The sequence below is a fragment of the Capra hircus genome, chromosome 2, assembly GCF_001704415.2.
Source record: "Capra hircus breed San Clemente chromosome 2, ASM170441v1, whole genome shotgun sequence".
Lineage (NCBI taxonomy): Eukaryota > Metazoa > Chordata > Mammalia > Artiodactyla > Bovidae > Capra > Capra hircus.
This window is the reverse complement of record NC_030809.1, coordinates 118,064,850-118,083,565: the sequence shown is the minus strand read 5'-3', so window position 1 is coordinate 118,083,565 and position 18,716 is coordinate 118,064,850. Positions and strand designations below refer to the sequence as shown.

At 38.2% G+C, this 18,716-nt stretch overlaps 1 protein-coding gene across 1 annotated transcript in view; it reads left to right on the top strand.

The window, feature by feature from the left end:
- Positions 1 to 18,716, top strand: part of TTN (titin) — a 274,875-nt gene that overhangs the window by 162,560 nt on the left and 93,599 nt on the right. The window contains exons 204-229 of the mRNA XM_018065217.1: positions 814 to 864; positions 1,415 to 1,816; positions 1,984 to 2,262; positions 2,505 to 2,780; positions 2,906 to 3,045; positions 3,584 to 3,710; positions 3,803 to 4,066; positions 4,371 to 4,637; positions 4,772 to 5,035; positions 5,125 to 5,264; positions 5,430 to 5,556; positions 5,675 to 5,941; positions 6,059 to 6,325; positions 7,163 to 7,429; positions 7,521 to 7,660; positions 8,084 to 8,210; positions 9,018 to 9,160; positions 12,982 to 13,105; positions 13,822 to 14,088; positions 15,954 to 16,051; positions 16,711 to 16,879; positions 16,969 to 17,235; positions 17,336 to 17,602; positions 17,692 to 17,970; positions 18,059 to 18,467; positions 18,577 to 18,701. Of these exons, the coding sequence (XP_017920706.1) occupies positions 814 to 864; positions 1,415 to 1,816; positions 1,984 to 2,262; positions 2,505 to 2,780; positions 2,906 to 3,045; positions 3,584 to 3,710; positions 3,803 to 4,066; positions 4,371 to 4,637; positions 4,772 to 5,035; positions 5,125 to 5,264; positions 5,430 to 5,556; positions 5,675 to 5,941; positions 6,059 to 6,325; positions 7,163 to 7,429; positions 7,521 to 7,660; positions 8,084 to 8,210; positions 9,018 to 9,160; positions 12,982 to 13,105; positions 13,822 to 14,088; positions 15,954 to 16,051; positions 16,711 to 16,879; positions 16,969 to 17,235; positions 17,336 to 17,602; positions 17,692 to 17,970; positions 18,059 to 18,467; positions 18,577 to 18,701 (5,553 nt within the window). The remainder of the gene's footprint in view (positions 1 to 813; positions 865 to 1,414; positions 1,817 to 1,983; positions 2,263 to 2,504; positions 2,781 to 2,905; positions 3,046 to 3,583; positions 3,711 to 3,802; positions 4,067 to 4,370; positions 4,638 to 4,771; positions 5,036 to 5,124; positions 5,265 to 5,429; positions 5,557 to 5,674; positions 5,942 to 6,058; positions 6,326 to 7,162; positions 7,430 to 7,520; positions 7,661 to 8,083; positions 8,211 to 9,017; positions 9,161 to 12,981; positions 13,106 to 13,821; positions 14,089 to 15,953; positions 16,052 to 16,710; positions 16,880 to 16,968; positions 17,236 to 17,335; positions 17,603 to 17,691; positions 17,971 to 18,058; positions 18,468 to 18,576; positions 18,702 to 18,716) is intronic.

Below are 18,716 nucleotides of genomic sequence, written 5' to 3'. Positions count from 1 at the left end.
CTTTCATCTATGGTTTAATTTTAATATTATACAACATATGTTGTCACTGATACAGTTTAGGCATTATTCTTTTAAACTTTTATGATTTTTATGTGATACTTTTATTAGTTCAGAAAAAGACAAGAACTGACATTGAGATAATTAAGTATGTGTAAAAGTACAGCTTTTCTCACATCCCCAGGTCTGACACTAAAGAACTGGTTCTACAATTTATACTGCCCCATATTAATTGAATTAAACTCTTAAGTGTGGGAACTGTCTTGGTTTTGCCTTAGTTCATTATTTAATTAAGGGAGATCTTCAAAGAATTCGTACGTTTGTTGTACATAGACCCTTTCTTTTTCTGGAGTCTTCCCTGGATTTATTTGCCCAGCTTAATAAAGAAAGAATTTTGGTAACTTCTGGGTTATTTCCCTTTAGCCTACATTGATTCCTTGTTGATAAAAAAAGGTATTTCCTTGATTCACATAACCAGCATACACATTAACATACAAAATATTTTACACAGCTAGGTAAGCGTAAAACTCTTCCTCACAAGGTAAGAGTAAGCCTTCCAGAAATGGGAGAAAAATTACTTGCTGAAGGTAATTTTTTAATCCTAGAAACATTGGCAATTTAGCTTGGTCATAACATTCAGAATATGTCTTGCTGGAAATATCCAGATAGTCTCAGTAAAAGTCACATTAAAAAATCCAATTTTTCTTCATGCATTCATATTTATAATAAAGAGCATGATTCAGCCCACATGGTTTACTACTAAGCATGAAATAAGTCTGAAAATTGTTTAAATGCTGGGTTTTATTTTTATTTCAGAAGCCAAAGCACCGAAAGAAGAGGCTGCCAAGCCAAAAGGTCCCATCAAAGGTAAGATTCATTTCCCTGTACCTGAGTTGTAAAACCTTTCACTCTGGAAACTTTACTTTCAAGGGCAGTTTTCTGTTCAAGGGGGAAGATTTCAAAATTTATATCTTTATGATTTCTAATTGATTCTGCGAACACTAGTATGTCTTTTAATATCACAATGAATACACCTCTAATATTACTCAATTGGATATTACATATGTAACATATACACTTTAGGATAATGAACCCTACAGGCTCCAAGCTTCATTCTCCATATACATGGTATTTATACATCATAGATGAAATAATGAGACATTAATCTGGACATTATACATTTGGCTTTCAAACTTGAGAAAATGCAGAGTGTTTATTATCCGTGGATTCCTTTTGCCTCCTCATTTTCTTTCTGAAAGAATGCAGGATAAATTCAATTGATAGTTGCCTCATCTTTAATTTTCCCCTCTTGTCTCGTGGTCACACTATCACTGGCTTTACCCAGCAGACAGCCAGGTATGCACTTACTGACCCATATGGAAATGCCAATTCAACTTTTAATTTTATTTTGAATTAGGTGTAGCCAAAAAGACTCCTTCACCAATAGAAGCTGAAAGGAAAAAGTTAAGACCAGGAAGTGGTGGAGAGAAGCCGCCTGACGAAGCCCCGTTCACCTACCAGCTGAAGGCTGTGCCATTGAAGTTTGTGAAAGAAATCAAAGACATTGTCTTGACTGAAGCAGAGTCAGTTGGCTCTTCTGCAATCTTTGAGTGTTTAATTTCCCCGTCCACTGCAGTTACAACCTGGATGAAAGATGGTAGCAATATCCGTGAGAGCCCAAAGTACAGATTCATCGCTGATGGCAAAGACAGAAAGCTGCATATCATTGATGTTCAACTTTCTGATGCTGGCGAATACACCTGTGTTCTACGTCTGGGAAATAAGGAGAAGACCTCCACGGCTAAACTGATTGTTGAAGGTAATTTCCAGTCTTCTGAATATGGCCCCCATGGAACGTTAACACAACGTTAACGTAGCAATTTTTATTGTCCCTTAAACAAAATTTCTTCCCAAGTTTTATCTCATTGAAAATATTGTATGTATTGAAAAGTCTCTGCCACTTTTTAATATTGCAATTCTCCATAGAACTTCCTGTGCGTTTTGTAAAAACGCTTGAAGAGGAAGTCACAGTGGTCAGAGGACAGCCGCTGTACTTAAGCTGTGAGTTAAACAAAGAGCGTGACGTGGTCTGGAGGAAGGATGGCAAGATTGTCGTGGAGAAACCCGGCAAAATTGTGCCCGGCGTCATTGGCTTGTTGCGGGCGCTGACCATCAACGATGCAGATGACTCCGATGCTGGGACGTACACAGTGACTGTGGAAAATGCCAACAACCTGGAGTGCTCATCCTGCGTGAAAGTAGTAGGTCAGTGCTTCGCTGGGAAATTAGTTCTACTTACTGTTCAGAAAAGAGAAGAGAGATCTTCAGTTTCCAGTATCAGAATATCAACAGTCTTACACCTTACTTATCAGGGAGAATATCAAATCAGAGCAGATTAATTATGTCCAGTTTTGAGGATTTTTCGCTGTTTCTGAAATTCGCTAAGGAAGGTTTTGTACTGCTTATTCAGATGCTAATTATCTTTTCTGACCTGTTTTATCATACAGAAGTCATCAGAGACTGGCTGGTGAAACCCATACGAGATCAGCACGTGAAACCCAAAGGGACGGCTGTCTTCACCTGTGTCATAGCCAAGGACACTCCAAACATTAAGTGGTACAAAGGATATGATGAGATCCCCTGGGAACCAACTGATAAGACTGAGATAGTAAGAGAAGGAAATCATATACACCTCAAAGTTAAGAATGCTATGCCAGAAGATATTGATGAATATGCAGTGGAAATTGAAGGGAAAAGATACCCTGCCAAGCTGACACTTGGAGGTATAAAAACCTTACCATTTATTCTTAAGTTGTGTATGTGCCTAAGGCAAAATAATATGCACAGGTACACTCACAAAAGTGTCACTGTTTAACGCCTGATGGGTTTTCATCCTTTACCAATACAGACCGTGAAGTTGAATTGCTTAAGCCAATAGAGGATGTTACCATTTATGAGAAAGAAAGTGCAAGCTTTGATGCAGAAATCTCGGAAGCAGATATTCCTGGACAATGGAAACTGAAGGGAGAACTTCTAAGACCCTCACCTGTGAGTAATTTCTTCAAGTTGTTAATCATATACGCAAATGAACCTGTCCACAAAACAGAGACAGACTCGCAGACATAGAGACGAGACGAGTGGTTGTCAAGGGAGAGAGGGGGTGTGGGAGTTGAGGGTTAGCAGACACAAACTATTATGTATAAAATGAGTCAACCACAGACCCTACTATACAGCACAGGGAACTATATTCAACGTCCTGTGATAAACACTACTTTGTAAGTCAACTATACATCAACAAAAAATAGAATAAGTTGTTAGTCATATTCTGTATGACCACATTCTATAACTGATTCTGACACTCAGATTTGGTTCAGTAAAGATGGAATTATTTCTGGCTTCCAAAGTCTCAAAGAGGAGAAGAAATTTGATGCACTATTTGTAGACAGCTCAGCAATTGAAAAAAAAAATTTATGACAATATTCTTTATTTTTATTAGTAGTATTACAGTTATTTTATGGCTCTATAGACATCTGTATCTGAAACAATCTATCTCATTCAAATGCTAACTAAACCTATCCTTTTTCAGACATGTGAGATCAAGGCAGAAGGTGGAAAACGCTTCTTGACTTTGCATAAAGTCAAACTGGACCAAGCTGGTGAAGTTCTTTACCAGGCACTGAATGCAGTTACGACTGCCATTCTGACAGTGAAAGGTATGGGCCTTTAGGACTCATGGAGTGGGCTCAACTTCATCTGACAGCCCCCTGCATTCTGAAAAGCCTCATTCTTCATGTTTGCTTTCCAGAAATCGAACTTGACTTTGCTGTGCCCCTGAAGGATGTCACAGTCCCAGAAAAGCGACAGGCTCGATTTGAATGTGTCCTCACTCGAGAAGCAAATGTTATATGGTCTAAAGGACCTGATATAATCAAGTCATCTGACAAGTTTGATATCATTACTGATGGAAAGAAACACATTCTTGTCATCAATAATTCTCAATTTGATGACGAAGGAGTCTATACTGCTGAAGTGGAGGGCAAGAAGACCTCAGCACGATTATTTGTTACAGGTAAGAGCTGGTGAGCTCTGACTCTACCATCCTGTAGTTAGGCACATGAATATCTGACTTCACATACAGATCATCAGGAAAAAAAGGAACATCAAGTTTTAATAGCTGTAAGTGACCATTAGCCCCACAACTTTATTTTCACATTGCCATCAAAACAATCCCCTTAATTTTTTTTTTAATGGAGGATAGATCCTTTTGAAAAGGTGACTCAATAAATGCCATGTGAAAGATTCTTTTTGCCAGGCAGAGTGGACTATTTCTGAAGGTAAATTGTATTTCTGAGCATATTACCTTGTATTTGCAGGTATAAGACTGAAATTCATATCACCTCTTGAAGATCAGACAGTGAAAGAAGGTGAAACAGCAACTTTTGTCTGTGAACTTTCTCATGAAAAAATGCACGTGGTCTGGTTCAAAAATGATGCCAAACTCCACACGAGCAGGACTGTACTCATCTCCTCAGAGGGCAAGACTCACAAGCTGGAAATGAGAGAAGTGACAATGGATGATATTTCCCAGATCAAAGCCCAGGTTAAGGACCTCAGCTCCACAGCAAACCTGAAGGTCTTAGGTAAATGTGACCAGCTATAACCAGAGAGCTGACTTTTGGATGGTGGGAGTGGGTAACAGTTAAACATTTTGCAATGTGTAACTCTTTAATTTCGCTTTGACGTTCTCTGATTATCTGCCAAATGTCCCTTATAGAGGCCGATCCCTACTTCACTGTGAAATTGCATGACAAGACAGGAGTCGAGAAGGACGAGATTGTTCTCAAGTGTGAAGTGAGCAAAGATGTGCCAGTGAAATGGTTCAAAGATGGGGAAGAGCTTCTACCTTCACCGAAACACTCCATCAAGGCAGATGGCCTGCACCGCATCTTAAAAATCAAAAAGGCAGATCTGAAAGACAAAGGCGAATATGTGTGTGACTGCGGCACGGATACGACAAAAGCAAACGTCACTGTTGAGGGTGAGCCACACAGAATTTCTAAAGGTGCCCCATCTGAATCTGCGATTGCTTTGTCCAGTCATTCTTACAAAACTTTGTGTAAATTTCAGCCCGACTAATAAAAGTGGAGAAGCCTCTGTATGGAGTAGAAGTGTTTGTGGGTGAAACAGCTCGCTTTGAAATTGAACTTTCTGAACCAGATGTCCATGGCCAGTGGAAGCTAAAAGGAGAGCCTTTAACTGCCTCCCCTGTAAGTTGCAATGATCTGATCACATAGGTAGGGGTGGGGCGCTTGCTTGCTCAGTGGTGAAAGATGGTACATTTCTGGTACAAAATCTCTTGATTATTTGTAGGAATAACCAGTTATGAAAATGATGTTTTTCTTTCTCTTTCCTCCTCACCTCACTCCAAACAGGACTGTGAGATCATTGAAGATGGGAAGAAGCATATTCTGGTCCTTTATAACTGCCAGCTGGATATGACAGGCAAGGTCTCCTTCCAAGCTGCCAATGCTAAATCCGCAGCCAATCTGAAAGTGAAAGGTACGTTCTGCTTGCCAGCCACCCTTTTGTGTTTTCTTTGCAAGGCTTCCTTTTGAGACCCAGAACTGATGCCTGGAAGCATATTCTGGCTTCATCCACACCCTTTTCTTTTTTTCAGAATTGCCACTTATCTTCATCACACCTCTCAGTGACATTAAAGTCTTTGAGAAAGACGAAGCTAAGTTTGAATGTGAAGTATCCAGGGAGCCCAAAACATACCGTTGGCTGAAAGGAACCCAGGAAATCACAGGTGATGACAAAATTGAGCTTATCAAGGATGGTACTAAGCATTCACTGGTGATCAAATCTGCCGCTTTTGAAGATGAAGCCAAATACATATTTGAAGCTGAAGATAAGCATACAAGTGGCAAACTGATCATTGAAGGTAAGCATTCTTATCAGATAGGCTACCTTTAAATGCTTTTATTTATATTTTTCCTTTTATATATCCTCCTTTAAGGATCAGTATTAGTAAATTGCTGTTGTTGTTTTTTCCTGATAGGAATCCGACTTAAATTCCTCACCCCACTCAAGGATGTAACAGCCAAAGAGAGGGAAAGTGCTGTGTTTACTGTGGAGCTGTCCCATGACAACATCCGCGTTCGCTGGTTCAAGAATGACCAGCGCCTGCACACCAGCAAGTGGGTCTCAATGGATGATGAAGGGAAGACCCATTCCATCACATTCAGAAACCTCTCTATTGACGATACCTCTCAAATTAAAGTGGAAGCTATGGGGTTAAGTTCAGAAGCCAAACTCACTGTGCTTGGTAGGTGCTTTTTTTTTTAATTTAATTTTATTGCATTCAATTCATCAGAAATTTATATAGTATCTACTATGTAAAATCTTTCAAGTGTTATATTACATGAAAGCAATTCCTGCCCTTAAGAAATGACCACATACATTATTAGAGCTGAGTCTGAATTATTTTTACCAAAAAATATAAGAGGATTTTAAAGGAATAAAGATTCAGGCTCACAAAATAGCCAGTTTAAATCAGAATTAAAACTCACTTAATTATGGAGCCTTGTCATATTTAAAATTAGGAATATAAATACTTCCTCTCTTCACTTTATCAAAATTATTTCAGAAAAATGTTTCTCAAGTCCCTAAGAAACACAGAACTTACATTAATAAAGCTCATTGTTTTTCCTGGGCTGCTAGTATCAGGCAGATTATATACGAAGTCTAATATGTATAGTGACCATTAAAGGCGAACTATTAATTGATAGAAGAAAAACTAATAATGTGAACTGGAAAGCTTACAGGTAAACTGGTCATAAGAGATTTGCTAAGAAATTCAAAATTTAGCTGAATGATGGAGGACCACATAATTATTTGAAGCTAAATTTCATTGTGTCTTTCATACTACTGTTAATGAAATACTTCAAAATATAATATAGATAGATTAGATCTTGATAAATCCCAGGCATCAATTCCTTTTCTAACTTTTAGAGAACTTTTGAACATACATGTTAAATGAGTAAAGCATGGTACACTTTCTAAATACACCCAGACTTCTATGAGCTGCCCCTTAAACTTTCCAAGAGATTTTTTATCTCCTTAGGTGGTTAATGAATTTTTTTCACTTATACTTTACTTGCAGAGGGAGATCCATACTTTACAGGAAAGCTTCAAGATTACACTGGCGTAGAGAAAGATGAAGTGATTCTACAGTGTGAAATTAGCAAAGCAGATGCACCGGTGAAATGGTTTAAGGATGGACAGGAAATAAAACCATCTAAAAATGCTGTTATTAAGGCAGATGGCAAGAAGCGCATGCTAATCCTAAAGAAAGCCTTGAAGTCAGATATTGGACAGTACACCTGTGACTGTGGGACAGATAAGACCTCAGGAAAGCTTGACATTGAGGGTAAGGAAATTTCCACAAGCTTTACTCTTGAAGCTGTTGGAGTTATTTCTGCCAGAGGCTAATGACACATGCTGACCCTGCACTTTTCTAGATCGGGAAATTAAACTGGTGCGGCCCCTGTACAGTGTGGAGGTGATGGAGACTGAGACGGCTCGCTTTGAAACTGAAATCTCGGAAGAAGATATCCACGCCAACTGGAAGCTCAAGGGAGAGGCCCTGCTCCAAACACCTGTAAGGCTATTTCTGAACTTGTCAATGCCCAGAGGAGCTGTGTGAAATAGGAAAAGGACAGGAGAAAAGTCAGAGTGCACACAAGGCATTTAAAGCATGATATCAAGTTCATCAGAACTCAAGCCAGTGAGAGCTATTAGGGTCTATGAATGGGCTCAGACGGGCACACTTGCATTATTTTTGATCCAGCATCGGTACAAGGTTCTAGATATTCTGTAAATGCTGCTGGTTGGTTTAGAATGAAGCAGCTCAAGTAAATATTGCCATCATGAATAATATTTGTTAGCTTTCTTTCACAAAACTCAAAATTATATAGTCACCTCAAGAGTTTTCCTCATAAATTCCTTTAATTAAGGAATTTTATCCTCAGAACAAAATACCAAAGATGACTTCCTATGGAATCTTTCCTCTCTTTTGACACAGGAATGTGAGATCAAGGAAGAAGGCAAAACACACTTCCTTATTTTGCACAACTGCCGCCTGGACCAGACTGGGGGGGTGGATTTCCAAGCTGCCAATGTTAAATCTAGCGCCCACCTCCGAGTAAAACGTGAGTATTATGTCTTTCTGCTGAAAGTGAATGGTAAACTCCTGCAGCAACTGGATGTGAGTGAAATTAGATTTATTTAGTTAATTAGAAAACATTATCTAAGTATAGAAACTAGCTTTCTGGTATTTACTTCTTTGTCATCCTCATACACCTGTGGTTCAAATTCTAAAGTTTGGAAATTTCATCAACCATTCTGTTTGAACCAAAGAAAATTAAGTCTCACACTCCCCCACTCCCTAATTCTTTCAAAGTAGAATATTCATAGAAAAAGAGTCTTAACTCAGAACTCTTAAAGACCCTTAAAGAAAATTTTCAAGTGGCTATACAACTTTCACACAAAAAAGAAAAACTCTGCTGTGTGGGCATTTCAGATTCAAGAAGGGAGGTGGGAAGCACCAGGCTAACAGTTTTGGAAGGCGCAGAAGTGTTTATGGATTGGACAGGCTGTGTGGTTGAGGGGCCCTTGTCCTCTCCCAATCAGAGTCTTAGTTATTTTGGAAGTCACATACCTTATGTAGCAAGAGGAACTCGATGCCTGGCAGAACAACAGATGCAGCACAAACTTCTCGCTGACCTTGCAAATCAGAACGAAAGGGCCCCTACAGATAGATACCCGCTCCCTGGCCACCTGCTCTCCCCTTCTCGGCACCAAGGGGCCATGTTCACATGGGAGTGAGAACAGCGGGCAGCCCTGTGGCTCTTTCCTCCTCGAGGAAAGCAACCTTGACGATCAATAACTAAATGTGTATTTATCCTTTTGGAATTACAAAATGAGTCACCGGGAGCTGTTTCCTTCCCCTCGCACAGCCCGCGTCATTGGTCTCCTGAGGCCTCTGAAGGATGTCACGGTGACTGCGGGGGAGACCGCCACTTTCGACTGCGAGCTGTCCTACGAGGACATCCCAGTGGAATGGTACCTCAGAGGGAAGAAACTGGAGCCCAGTGACAAGGTCAGAGGCAGACGGGTGGTGGCCTTGCCTGCACTTCTTTCTCCCTCAGCTCTTTCATCTTCACATGCATGCTCCTCCTTCTTTCTTACTGTCCCTTGTCTCCCCTTCCTTTTCCCCACTCAAGCGTGATTTCTGTTGACGTTGTAAAGCAGGTTCTTCTCATTTTTGTGGGGTTTAACCTGATGATATTTCTGTTGAAATGGAAATTAAAATTTTAAGTACGATCAAGTTTTAGGACTTTGCAGAAAAGGCAAACATTAATTAATGATCAGTGATAGTTTAATTCATTGAAGACAGGAGGGATCAAAAAGGCTTTCTGATTTGCTGTGCGGTACAAGGGTACAGATTAGGTTTCATGGAGAATTCTCTCCATGCTATTTCGTGTTCTGCATATAAGGGGATTAAGAGGAGAGGATGGAAATTCCATTTCAGGCAGTTGATCAAGTAGTTGAGATAACTTCTGGGTGGATCTGCTCTTCAAGCATTTCTCCAAAGCTATTTTTAACCCTCAAGTGCTTTGAGCTGTGCAAATTCTGGAATGCAAATGGACTATTTAAAATGCAGCCGATGGTGGTGGCAGGAAAGAAGGGCTCCATGATTATCCACATGTATGAACAAATATACTTTAAGAAGTTTTAGGAAGTAACTAGCTTGTGGTGGGTATTGAGTAACTAGCTCAATACCCAAATTGAACTATGTATTTTGCTCCCTAAGACAACATGTGTTTAAATTATCTTGATAACTCACCATTAATTTTGAATTCTTGAAATAAAATATATAGAAAACATCCAACATGTGTTGGAAATAAGCACAGGCCATTATGTCCTTTTTTTTTCCTTCGGTATTTTTAGATATTTGATATTTATAGAATCAAATGTGGCATCAAGTCTTCAATATAAATCAAACTGTTAAGAATTATAGGAATATAAAATTAAAAAGGGATTCGGTTTAATTAAGAGCCACAAAGTTGATTAAAGTATTAGAAGGAAAATGCCATTGAACAACTATTCTTGAACAAAAGTAGTAGGATTTTAATAAAGGAATTAAAGGGTAATCAGTTAATATTCATCTGGGAGATAAAATCTGCCTGCTATACAGACAGTAATGACGAGTTGATCTCCTTTGTTACCAAGGATAGAAAAGTCATACATTCCATTTGCAGCAAGAGAATTAAGTTAAATGAGGAAACTGTCCTCACTGTGAGGTTTTCTGCATATACTGAACTGGGTAATGGAGGCATCTCCACCTTCACGTTTGCTTTTTCAAAATACACATTTGTCCAGTTAAGTGTGGTTTAATTGTTTCATGTCTAAAGGCAGAGCACTGGTTGATTTTTCAAGACCCTTTCATGATTTGAATAAAGGAACACTGAAAATGTTAGTCCCTTCAGCTGTGTCTGACTCTTTGAAACCCCATGAACTATAGTCAGCCAGGCTCCTCTGTCCATAGAATAGTTCAGGCAAGAATATCGGACTGAGTAGCCATTCCCTTCTCCAGGGGATCTTCCTGACCCAGGGATTAAAACCTGGTCTCCTGCACTGCAGGCGGATTCTTTACTGTCTGAGCCGCAAGGGACGTCCCAAAGGAACATTGCTTAAGGACAAATGATATTACTCTTTTGCTACTATATATCTTTAGCTCAAATTAAGAGCTTTTAATTAAAAGATTAGTCTTATTAGTTCTAATGTAAAAACTAGACCATTTTATTTTGAAAAAATTTTTGGAGTATAGTAGATTTACAATGTTGTGTTAGTTTCAGGTGTACAGCAATATTTCCTGAGAACCACTGAGCCTAGTTCTTGGTAATAGAATATTCTAGAGTAACCTCAGTGAAATTTCAATGATAAAACCATGTGTCAACAAATATCTGTTGGTAGATTAGAACGGGAGATACTTTTTAAAATAGCCCTAAATCACAGTCGAATTTTTAAATGCACAATTTATATTGAAACATCATCACAGAAACAATCTTTCTCCCATTCAAGCACCATGTCCTTGAATAAGTAGCTGTGTTCCTAGAACATGTCTTAATTACTTTCTCCTATTTATTTTCCCTTATTTTGTTTTGGCTTTCCCAATTATTAAGGTAGTTATTTTAATAGCCCAGCTCTTCATTAAGGGAAAACCTTCATATGAAACTTTATTCCTAACTCTCTTCTTTACACCACGATAATAAACAGTTCTACTGGTAAAAAATTTTACATTATTCTTAACTGTAAGTGAACTCTTAAGCAAAATCAATCTCTATGACAGGGCACAATGTCTTGAGGAATTTGGGATGGGGGAACTAGAAGAACCTCCACTTGTCTTGTAATTTACTGTGAGGATAGCTCTGTCTGTAGCCTGATTGTCCGTTGGCACAAGCCAATTACGCAACCTAATTGCAGCCCATATCAAGCCAGTATATTCTTTTTGATGATTCATTTTCCTACAGGTGATACCCCTTCAAACCACCTAAGGTTGCATTTACAACACTAACATAAATCAAAATACTAACGGTGGTGGCAGCCTTTGTCTTCATACTCCAAGATCGCAGCCACCTCCTGCTTTCACTTGTTCTGAAGTCTCTTTATCCATTTGTGCTTTGTGAACAATCATAGCTCTGTCTGATACCTGCTCTTCCCAGTCATAAGGTGCAAATACATGACTTTCATGTGTGAAATGAAGAGCCAACATCTTCATTTGTGTTTTCTAACAAAATTAAGAGACTGTACAAATTATTTTAATCACGTTTAACTGGTTTGCAAAATAATTGCTAAATAAATGGGAAGAATTCTAGTTCATTGCAAGGCAAACATCTTGCATTTAGAACATAAGGTTTACTTTCAGCTAACTATATGTGATCATTTTTCTCCCTTCCTTTCATGATTTAGCTTTTATAAGTTCTTCCTGTATATATATAAGTTCAAACTCAGTAGTAAAATGGAGTCAAATATATATGTATACATATAAATACTCATACACATATAAATTCACCAAGACGTTTCAACATAGAAGTCCTCCCTGTAATTATATAAAGGTAACTGCAAACTGTAAAAGCCTAAAGTTTCCTCAAGATTCCAAACTATTAGTTTAAACTGTTTTAAAATACATATATGTGGTACAGATTATTATAAAACATTTTGGAAAGCACTATTTCAAACTCTTTACCTGAATGAACTAAATGCACCTACATATATGTGTGTGTGTGTGTGTGTGTGTGTGTGTGTGTGTGTGTGTGTGTGTGGTGTGTGTGTATAGAGAGAGAGGAATGTTGTTTTATATATTCTTTTTTTCTTCCAGTTTTGATATATAATTGATATACAGCACTGTATAAGTTTAAAGTGTAAGCATAATAATTTGGCTTATGTGTATCATGAAATGATTACCACAATGTTTGTGAGCACCCATTATCTCATATTAAAGATAAAGCAAAAAATTTTGTCCTGTGGTTAAGAACTCTTTGGATTTACCTTCTTAGCAACCTTCATATATAACATACAGCAGTGTCAATTACATCTGTTATGTTGTAGTAGTACATTACATCCCTAGTACTTATTTATCTTTAACAAGAATTTTCTACCTTTTGATCAGTTCATCCAATTAGCCTCTCCCCACCACCCCACCCAGGTAAACAAAGATCTGAGCTCTTCTTCCATGAGTTTGTTGGGTTTTTTTGTTTTTGTTTTTGAACTATAATTGACCTATAACACTATATTAGTTCCTGATACATGACATAGTGATTCTTATTTCTGTAGATTTCAAAATGATCACTGTGATAAATCTAGTTACTATTCATATATCCTTAAACTGAACTTCTTTTTCTTTTTCTGAAAAACTAGGTGGTTACACGTTCAGAAGGAAGAGTTCATACACTTACTTTGAGGGATGTAAAGTTAGAAGATGCTGGAGAAGTCCAACTAGTAGCAAAAGATTTCAAAACGCAAGCCAAACTCTTTGTGAAAGGTAATAATCACACAGCTTATTTTTTTAAAACATGTATAATACAGAGTTTCATAAATAATGCCAACTCTTAACTATCTGTATATGGTAAGTACCACCTGGTGGTCAGACAGTAAAGTGTCTGCCTGCAGTGTGGGAGACCCGGGTTCGATCCCGAGGAGGAAATGGCAACCCACTCCAGTACTCTTGCCTGGAAAATTCCATGGACGGATGAGCCTGGGAGGCTACATACAATCCGTGGGGTCGCAAAGAGTCAGACGTGACTGAGTGATTTCACTTCACTTTACTCCACAGATCTCTCAAATCCACCGAATATCAGAAAGGCTAATTTTACTTTTTGGCCTAACAAAATTAGACCAAAATTTAACTTAAAAAAAAAAAAAAAGCCAAATTTGGCTAGAATAGGTCTCACTTCATTTTTCCCTCTCACTGTTTTTATTGCATTCAGTAAACAGTTGGAGGAAATCTCATTATCAATGGGTACCTATCATTCCCTTAACCAAGAGTTGGCTATTATTTCCTTCTTGTTTCGTATTCTTTGCTTTTCCTCTGTATATTAAAAATAATGATGAAACATCATTATTAGAGGAAAACATCCAGGTGGAATCCAAACTTACAAAGGAAACTTAAAAACAGGAAAGCCCTTGAGATACAAGAGGAGAATTGAGGAGGTGCTGAAACTCTTGCAGAAGTTTGGCTAATTAGTATGATTCTTTCAGAACCCCCAGTTGAATTCACTAAGCCTCTTGAGGACCAGACGGTCGAAGAGGAAGCCACAGCGGTATTGGAGTGTGAAGTATCCCGAGAAAATGCTAAGGTGAAATGGTTCAAAAACGGGACAGAAATTCTCAAAAGCAAGAAGTATGAGATTGTTGCCGATGGCAGAGTCAGAAAACTTATTATACACGGCTGTACCCCAGAGGATATTAAGACTTACACTTGTGATGCTAAGGATTTTAAGACTTCTTGTAACCTGAATGTCGTGCGTAAGTATTCTTACACAGGACTTTTCACTTGTAACTCTTTGATAACAACAACAAAACCACTTTTTTGCATGCTCTTCTTGGCCTAACTGCATTTCTTGGAGACTTACATTATTGGTACTGACATGACATGATCTTTTGTGTGTTTAAAAAAAGAACTGTCCTTCTGCTACATCTGGTCTGAGAAGGGCAGAGTGATCACTTTTTGCTATGCTTCTCACAGAGTAATGAGCGGATGTGCTCTTTGTCTATGTGGGGTAAGCCTACTGCAGGAATATCTCAATACAGACGAGGACAATTGAAACTTAAAAAGACAAGAAGGGAGTCAGAAAAAAAAAAAAAAGGAGAGGAAATGAAAGCAAGTTCCTCTTGGAAGGAAAATGAATTCTCAGGTGTGAGAAACCACTAGAAAAAGAAACTTCAGTTTGAAAAGGCGCAACCCAGAGGTCTGCTGTAGTATGACAAAACCCATTCACATAAAGCTGTCTCTGAAAAGAAGAATGGAAAAGAAGATGGAGTGGAGCCTGGATTGAGCCCTATAAGTGAAGAGAGCACTAATGGTTTTTAGCCTTATTTCTTCCTCTGGTGGAAAATATAACATCTTTTTTCAAAATGCCACATGCTAGCTCATTTTTTTTCACTCATGCATTGGTCGAGCAATAACTTTTTTAGAGTGTCTTTATTTTTGCGCAGTATTTGCTATTTACTCACCTTAAGATATTCGGGCACCCCCCACCACCACCACCCCTACCATGCCTAGTCCATCAAGCTTACCTTCTGTACTCTGCAAACTAGGGTAGTACCTGCCCTAGCATGGAAAAGTTTTGTTTTTAAAGAATCAAGCCCATTTTTTAATTCTTTTGTGGAATTAGAAAAGAATACATTTGCTATTTGGTTTCATTGCTTCCCATCTGTTAACAGCTCATAGTGGCTTTGATTGTGCTTCCATGCATCTTAGTTGGTTTTATTCTTTCCACATTGTGGTTGCTCTACTTTCACTTAAGACAGAATAGCTTCTTGGGTCACCTTCTTCTCTGTCCTCTACTTTGTCTCCACTCCGAGAAGGCTCAGCTACAATGAGCATATCTTCAAGCCTATTAGCCATCACGTGTGTCCCAGAATCTCATTGATCAAGAAGGGTCATCTTGGGAAGGACTCACAAGGAGCTCTGAAAAAAGGAAGGACATGTTGGCAGCTCTTCAATCCTATAAATCCACCAAGTTAATTCTGGAGATAAATAAAATTATATATATATATATATATAAAAGAATCACCCCCTCCCATTCAAAGCTTGTTGCTTAGTTGCACTAATGAACTTTATGCCTTATATGGGACTTCTTTGAAGCTGACACACACCAAAAAAGCTGAACGTATATGATTTCAATTGCAGACTTATGCCTCTCAGCTGTAGACAAGATTGGCCATAGCCCTTAAAGCTCTACTACCATTGAATTCTTCTGATTTCTCAAAGATTATTCTGCCTGCCTTAAATAAGATGATGATTCTTTGCTACTGGTATTTCCTTTGACAATATCAACTTTCAACTCTGGAGAAGTATCAGTGAAGATTTTTCCTTCCAGCTATCATTCAGAAGAACTAAGCTGGTGATAGACAGGAAGAATTAGTTGGGCATATAATATGCTACATAATTTTATAAAAACTACAGAGATGTGTAAAAGGCAAAGTATCACAACTGAATGGCAGCTCCAAGTGACTTCCAAATCAGTGGTAGCCTAATATGAAAAAGCCTGCAAAAGACTCACTTTTTCTTTGCTTTTCTTTTTTTTCACTTTTTCTTAATATGCACTATAGTAATGTCAGAATGAATTTCTAGAAACCTCATTTTGAATTCTGACCTTCTCTTACAGCTCCTCATGTGGAATTCTTAAGACCGCTCACTGACCTTCGAGTTAAAGAAAAAGAAATGGCTCGGTTTGAGTGTGAAATTTCCCGAGAAAACGCCAAGGTCTGTGATTGTGCGCTTGCTAACTTGTGTTCTCCAATAAATTTGTTTACTTTTGGTCAGCCAAAATGAGAAAAAAAAGTGAACCAAACCTGTCTCTAATCATTTTATTTTTAGATTAATGGTTTTACTCTAGTATGAAAGACATACCTGAGTTAATTGTTCTCTTGTTAGTAGTAGTCACTTGCTATTACTTGAAAAACACTGGATTTACAATCAGGAGATTTAGATATTATTAATTTGAACTATAGGAAAGAGATTTTTCTTAAGTTAAAAACAATCAAATATCAGCAATTTCATATCTCTCAACTAAATACTCCTGGTAGCCATTAACTACCATAGGAGAGTCAATTTTGAGTCTCAGTTTACACATCTGGAAAACAAAGGAGTTGGTCTGCATGAAATCCAAAGCCCTCTGACTCTACACTTATATGATCCCATTATTTTTAATACCTGATAGTAGTATCGCAGCTGTTCACTTAATAGTTTAAGACATTTGTTCTTGTTTTTTGGGGGTTTGGTTATATTTATCACTTTAGTTCTTAATAATATAAAGTCTTACTGAATGCTTTTAGAAGAGCTTAGGATCATAGTTCCTCTCAAGGATATACATGTGAAGGAATAAGAAAACTGATAAAGGTATTTGTTTATCTTAAATAAAGGTTCACTGGTTTAAAGATGGTGCTGAAATTAAAAAGGGCAAAAAATATGACATCATATCTAAGGGAGCAGTCCGCATTCTTGTTATCAACAAATGTCTCCTGGATGATGAAGCAGAATATTCCTGCGAAGTAAGGACAGCAAGAACGTCTGGCATGCTGACAGTTCTGGGTAAGAGTGAAGTCTTTCTCTGCAGAAGTATATGTGTTGGGGGGGGAAAAATCTCCAGTTTAATTCATTTTTTGAAAAAATTCTTGCAGAAGAAGAAGCTGTCTTTACAAAAAATCTTGCCAACATTGAGGTTAATGAAACAGACACTGTAAAACTGGTTTGTGAGGTCTCCAAGCCTGGAGCAGAAGTAACTTGGTACAAAGGAGATGAAGAGATCATTGAAACAGGAAGATACGAAATACTTACTGATGGACGAAAGAGAATCCTGATCATTCAGAATGCTCACCTGGAAGATGCTGGCAACTACAACTGCCGACTCCCAAGTTCTCGAACCGATGGCAAAGTCAAAGTTCATGGTATGAAAATTACAATGAATGCTATTTTAAGAAAATCATGCATGTTGCATTTAAGGTACAAATGCTAAAGTTTTCAAAATCTTGCAATTTTTCTTTCCAGAACTTGCTGCTGAATTTATCTCAAAGCCTCAAAACCTTGAAATACTTGAAGGAGAAAAGGCTGAATTTGTCTGCTCTATATCAAAGGAAAGCTTTGAAGTCCAGTGGAAGAGAGATGATAAGATTCTTGAATCTGGAGATAAATATGATGTCATCGCTGATGGCAAAAAGAGGGTTCTAGTTGTGAAAGATGCCACATTACAAGATATGGGCACTTATGTAGTCATGGTTGGGGCTGCCAGAGCAGCAGCTCACTTGACTGTAATTGGTAAGTGTGTTTGTGCTTCTTGGGTTGACTTCCATTTGCATCTACCACTTTGGTCCTTCATGCTATAAAGTCTTCCTGATTGCTTTCAGAAAAACTCAGGATCATAGTTCCTCTGAAGGACACCCGTGTGAAGGAACAACAAGAAGCCGTCTTTAACTGTGAGGTCAACACCGAAGGTGCCAAAGCCAAATGGTTCAGAAATGACGAAGCCATATTTGATAGTTCGAAATACGTTATTCTCCAAAAAGACCTGGTCTACACCCTCAGAATTAGAAATGCACGATTAGATGATCAAGCCAACTATAGTGTGTCTCTGACCAATCACCGGGGTGAAAATGTTAAGAGTGCAGCCAATCTAATAGTGGAAGGTAAGTCACTCATTTGACATTAGAGATTTCAAAGATCAATTTCTATTATGAGAACAACTAAAATCCACATTCTTCTTCTTTCCAACAGAGGAAGATCTTAGGATCATTGAACCTCTTAAAGATATTGAAACAATGGAGAAGAAATCTGTCACATTCTGGTGCAAGGTGAACCGGCTCAACGTAACACTGAAGTGGACCAAAAATGGAGAAGAAGTGCCTTTTGACAACCGTGTCTTGTATAGAATTGACAAATATAAGCACTCTCTAATCATTAAGGATTGTGGCTTCCCAGATGAGGGCGAATATGTGGTCACTGCGGGACAAGATAAATCTGTTGCTGAGCTTCTCATCATAGAAGCCCCTACAGAATTTGTGGAACACCTTGAAGACCAGACAGTCACTGAGTTTGACGATGCCGTCTTCTCCTGCCAGCTCTCCAGAGAGAAAGCAAATGTAAAATGGTACAGAAATGGGAGAGAAATTAAAGAAGGCAAAAAGTATGTGAGAACGTCTCAGTCTCTATTTCTTAGCTGTATATACATATACATGTTTGGCAATTTAGTGGTCCTTATGAAAGCTAACCAATAATTCAATCTCTTCTTCTAGATACAAATTTGAAAAAGATGGCAGCATACATAGACTCATTATAAAAGACTGCAGGCTGGATGATGAGTGCGAATATGCTTGTGGAGTAGAAGACAGGAAGTCTCGAGCTAGACTTTTTGTGGAAGGTACATATTACATGA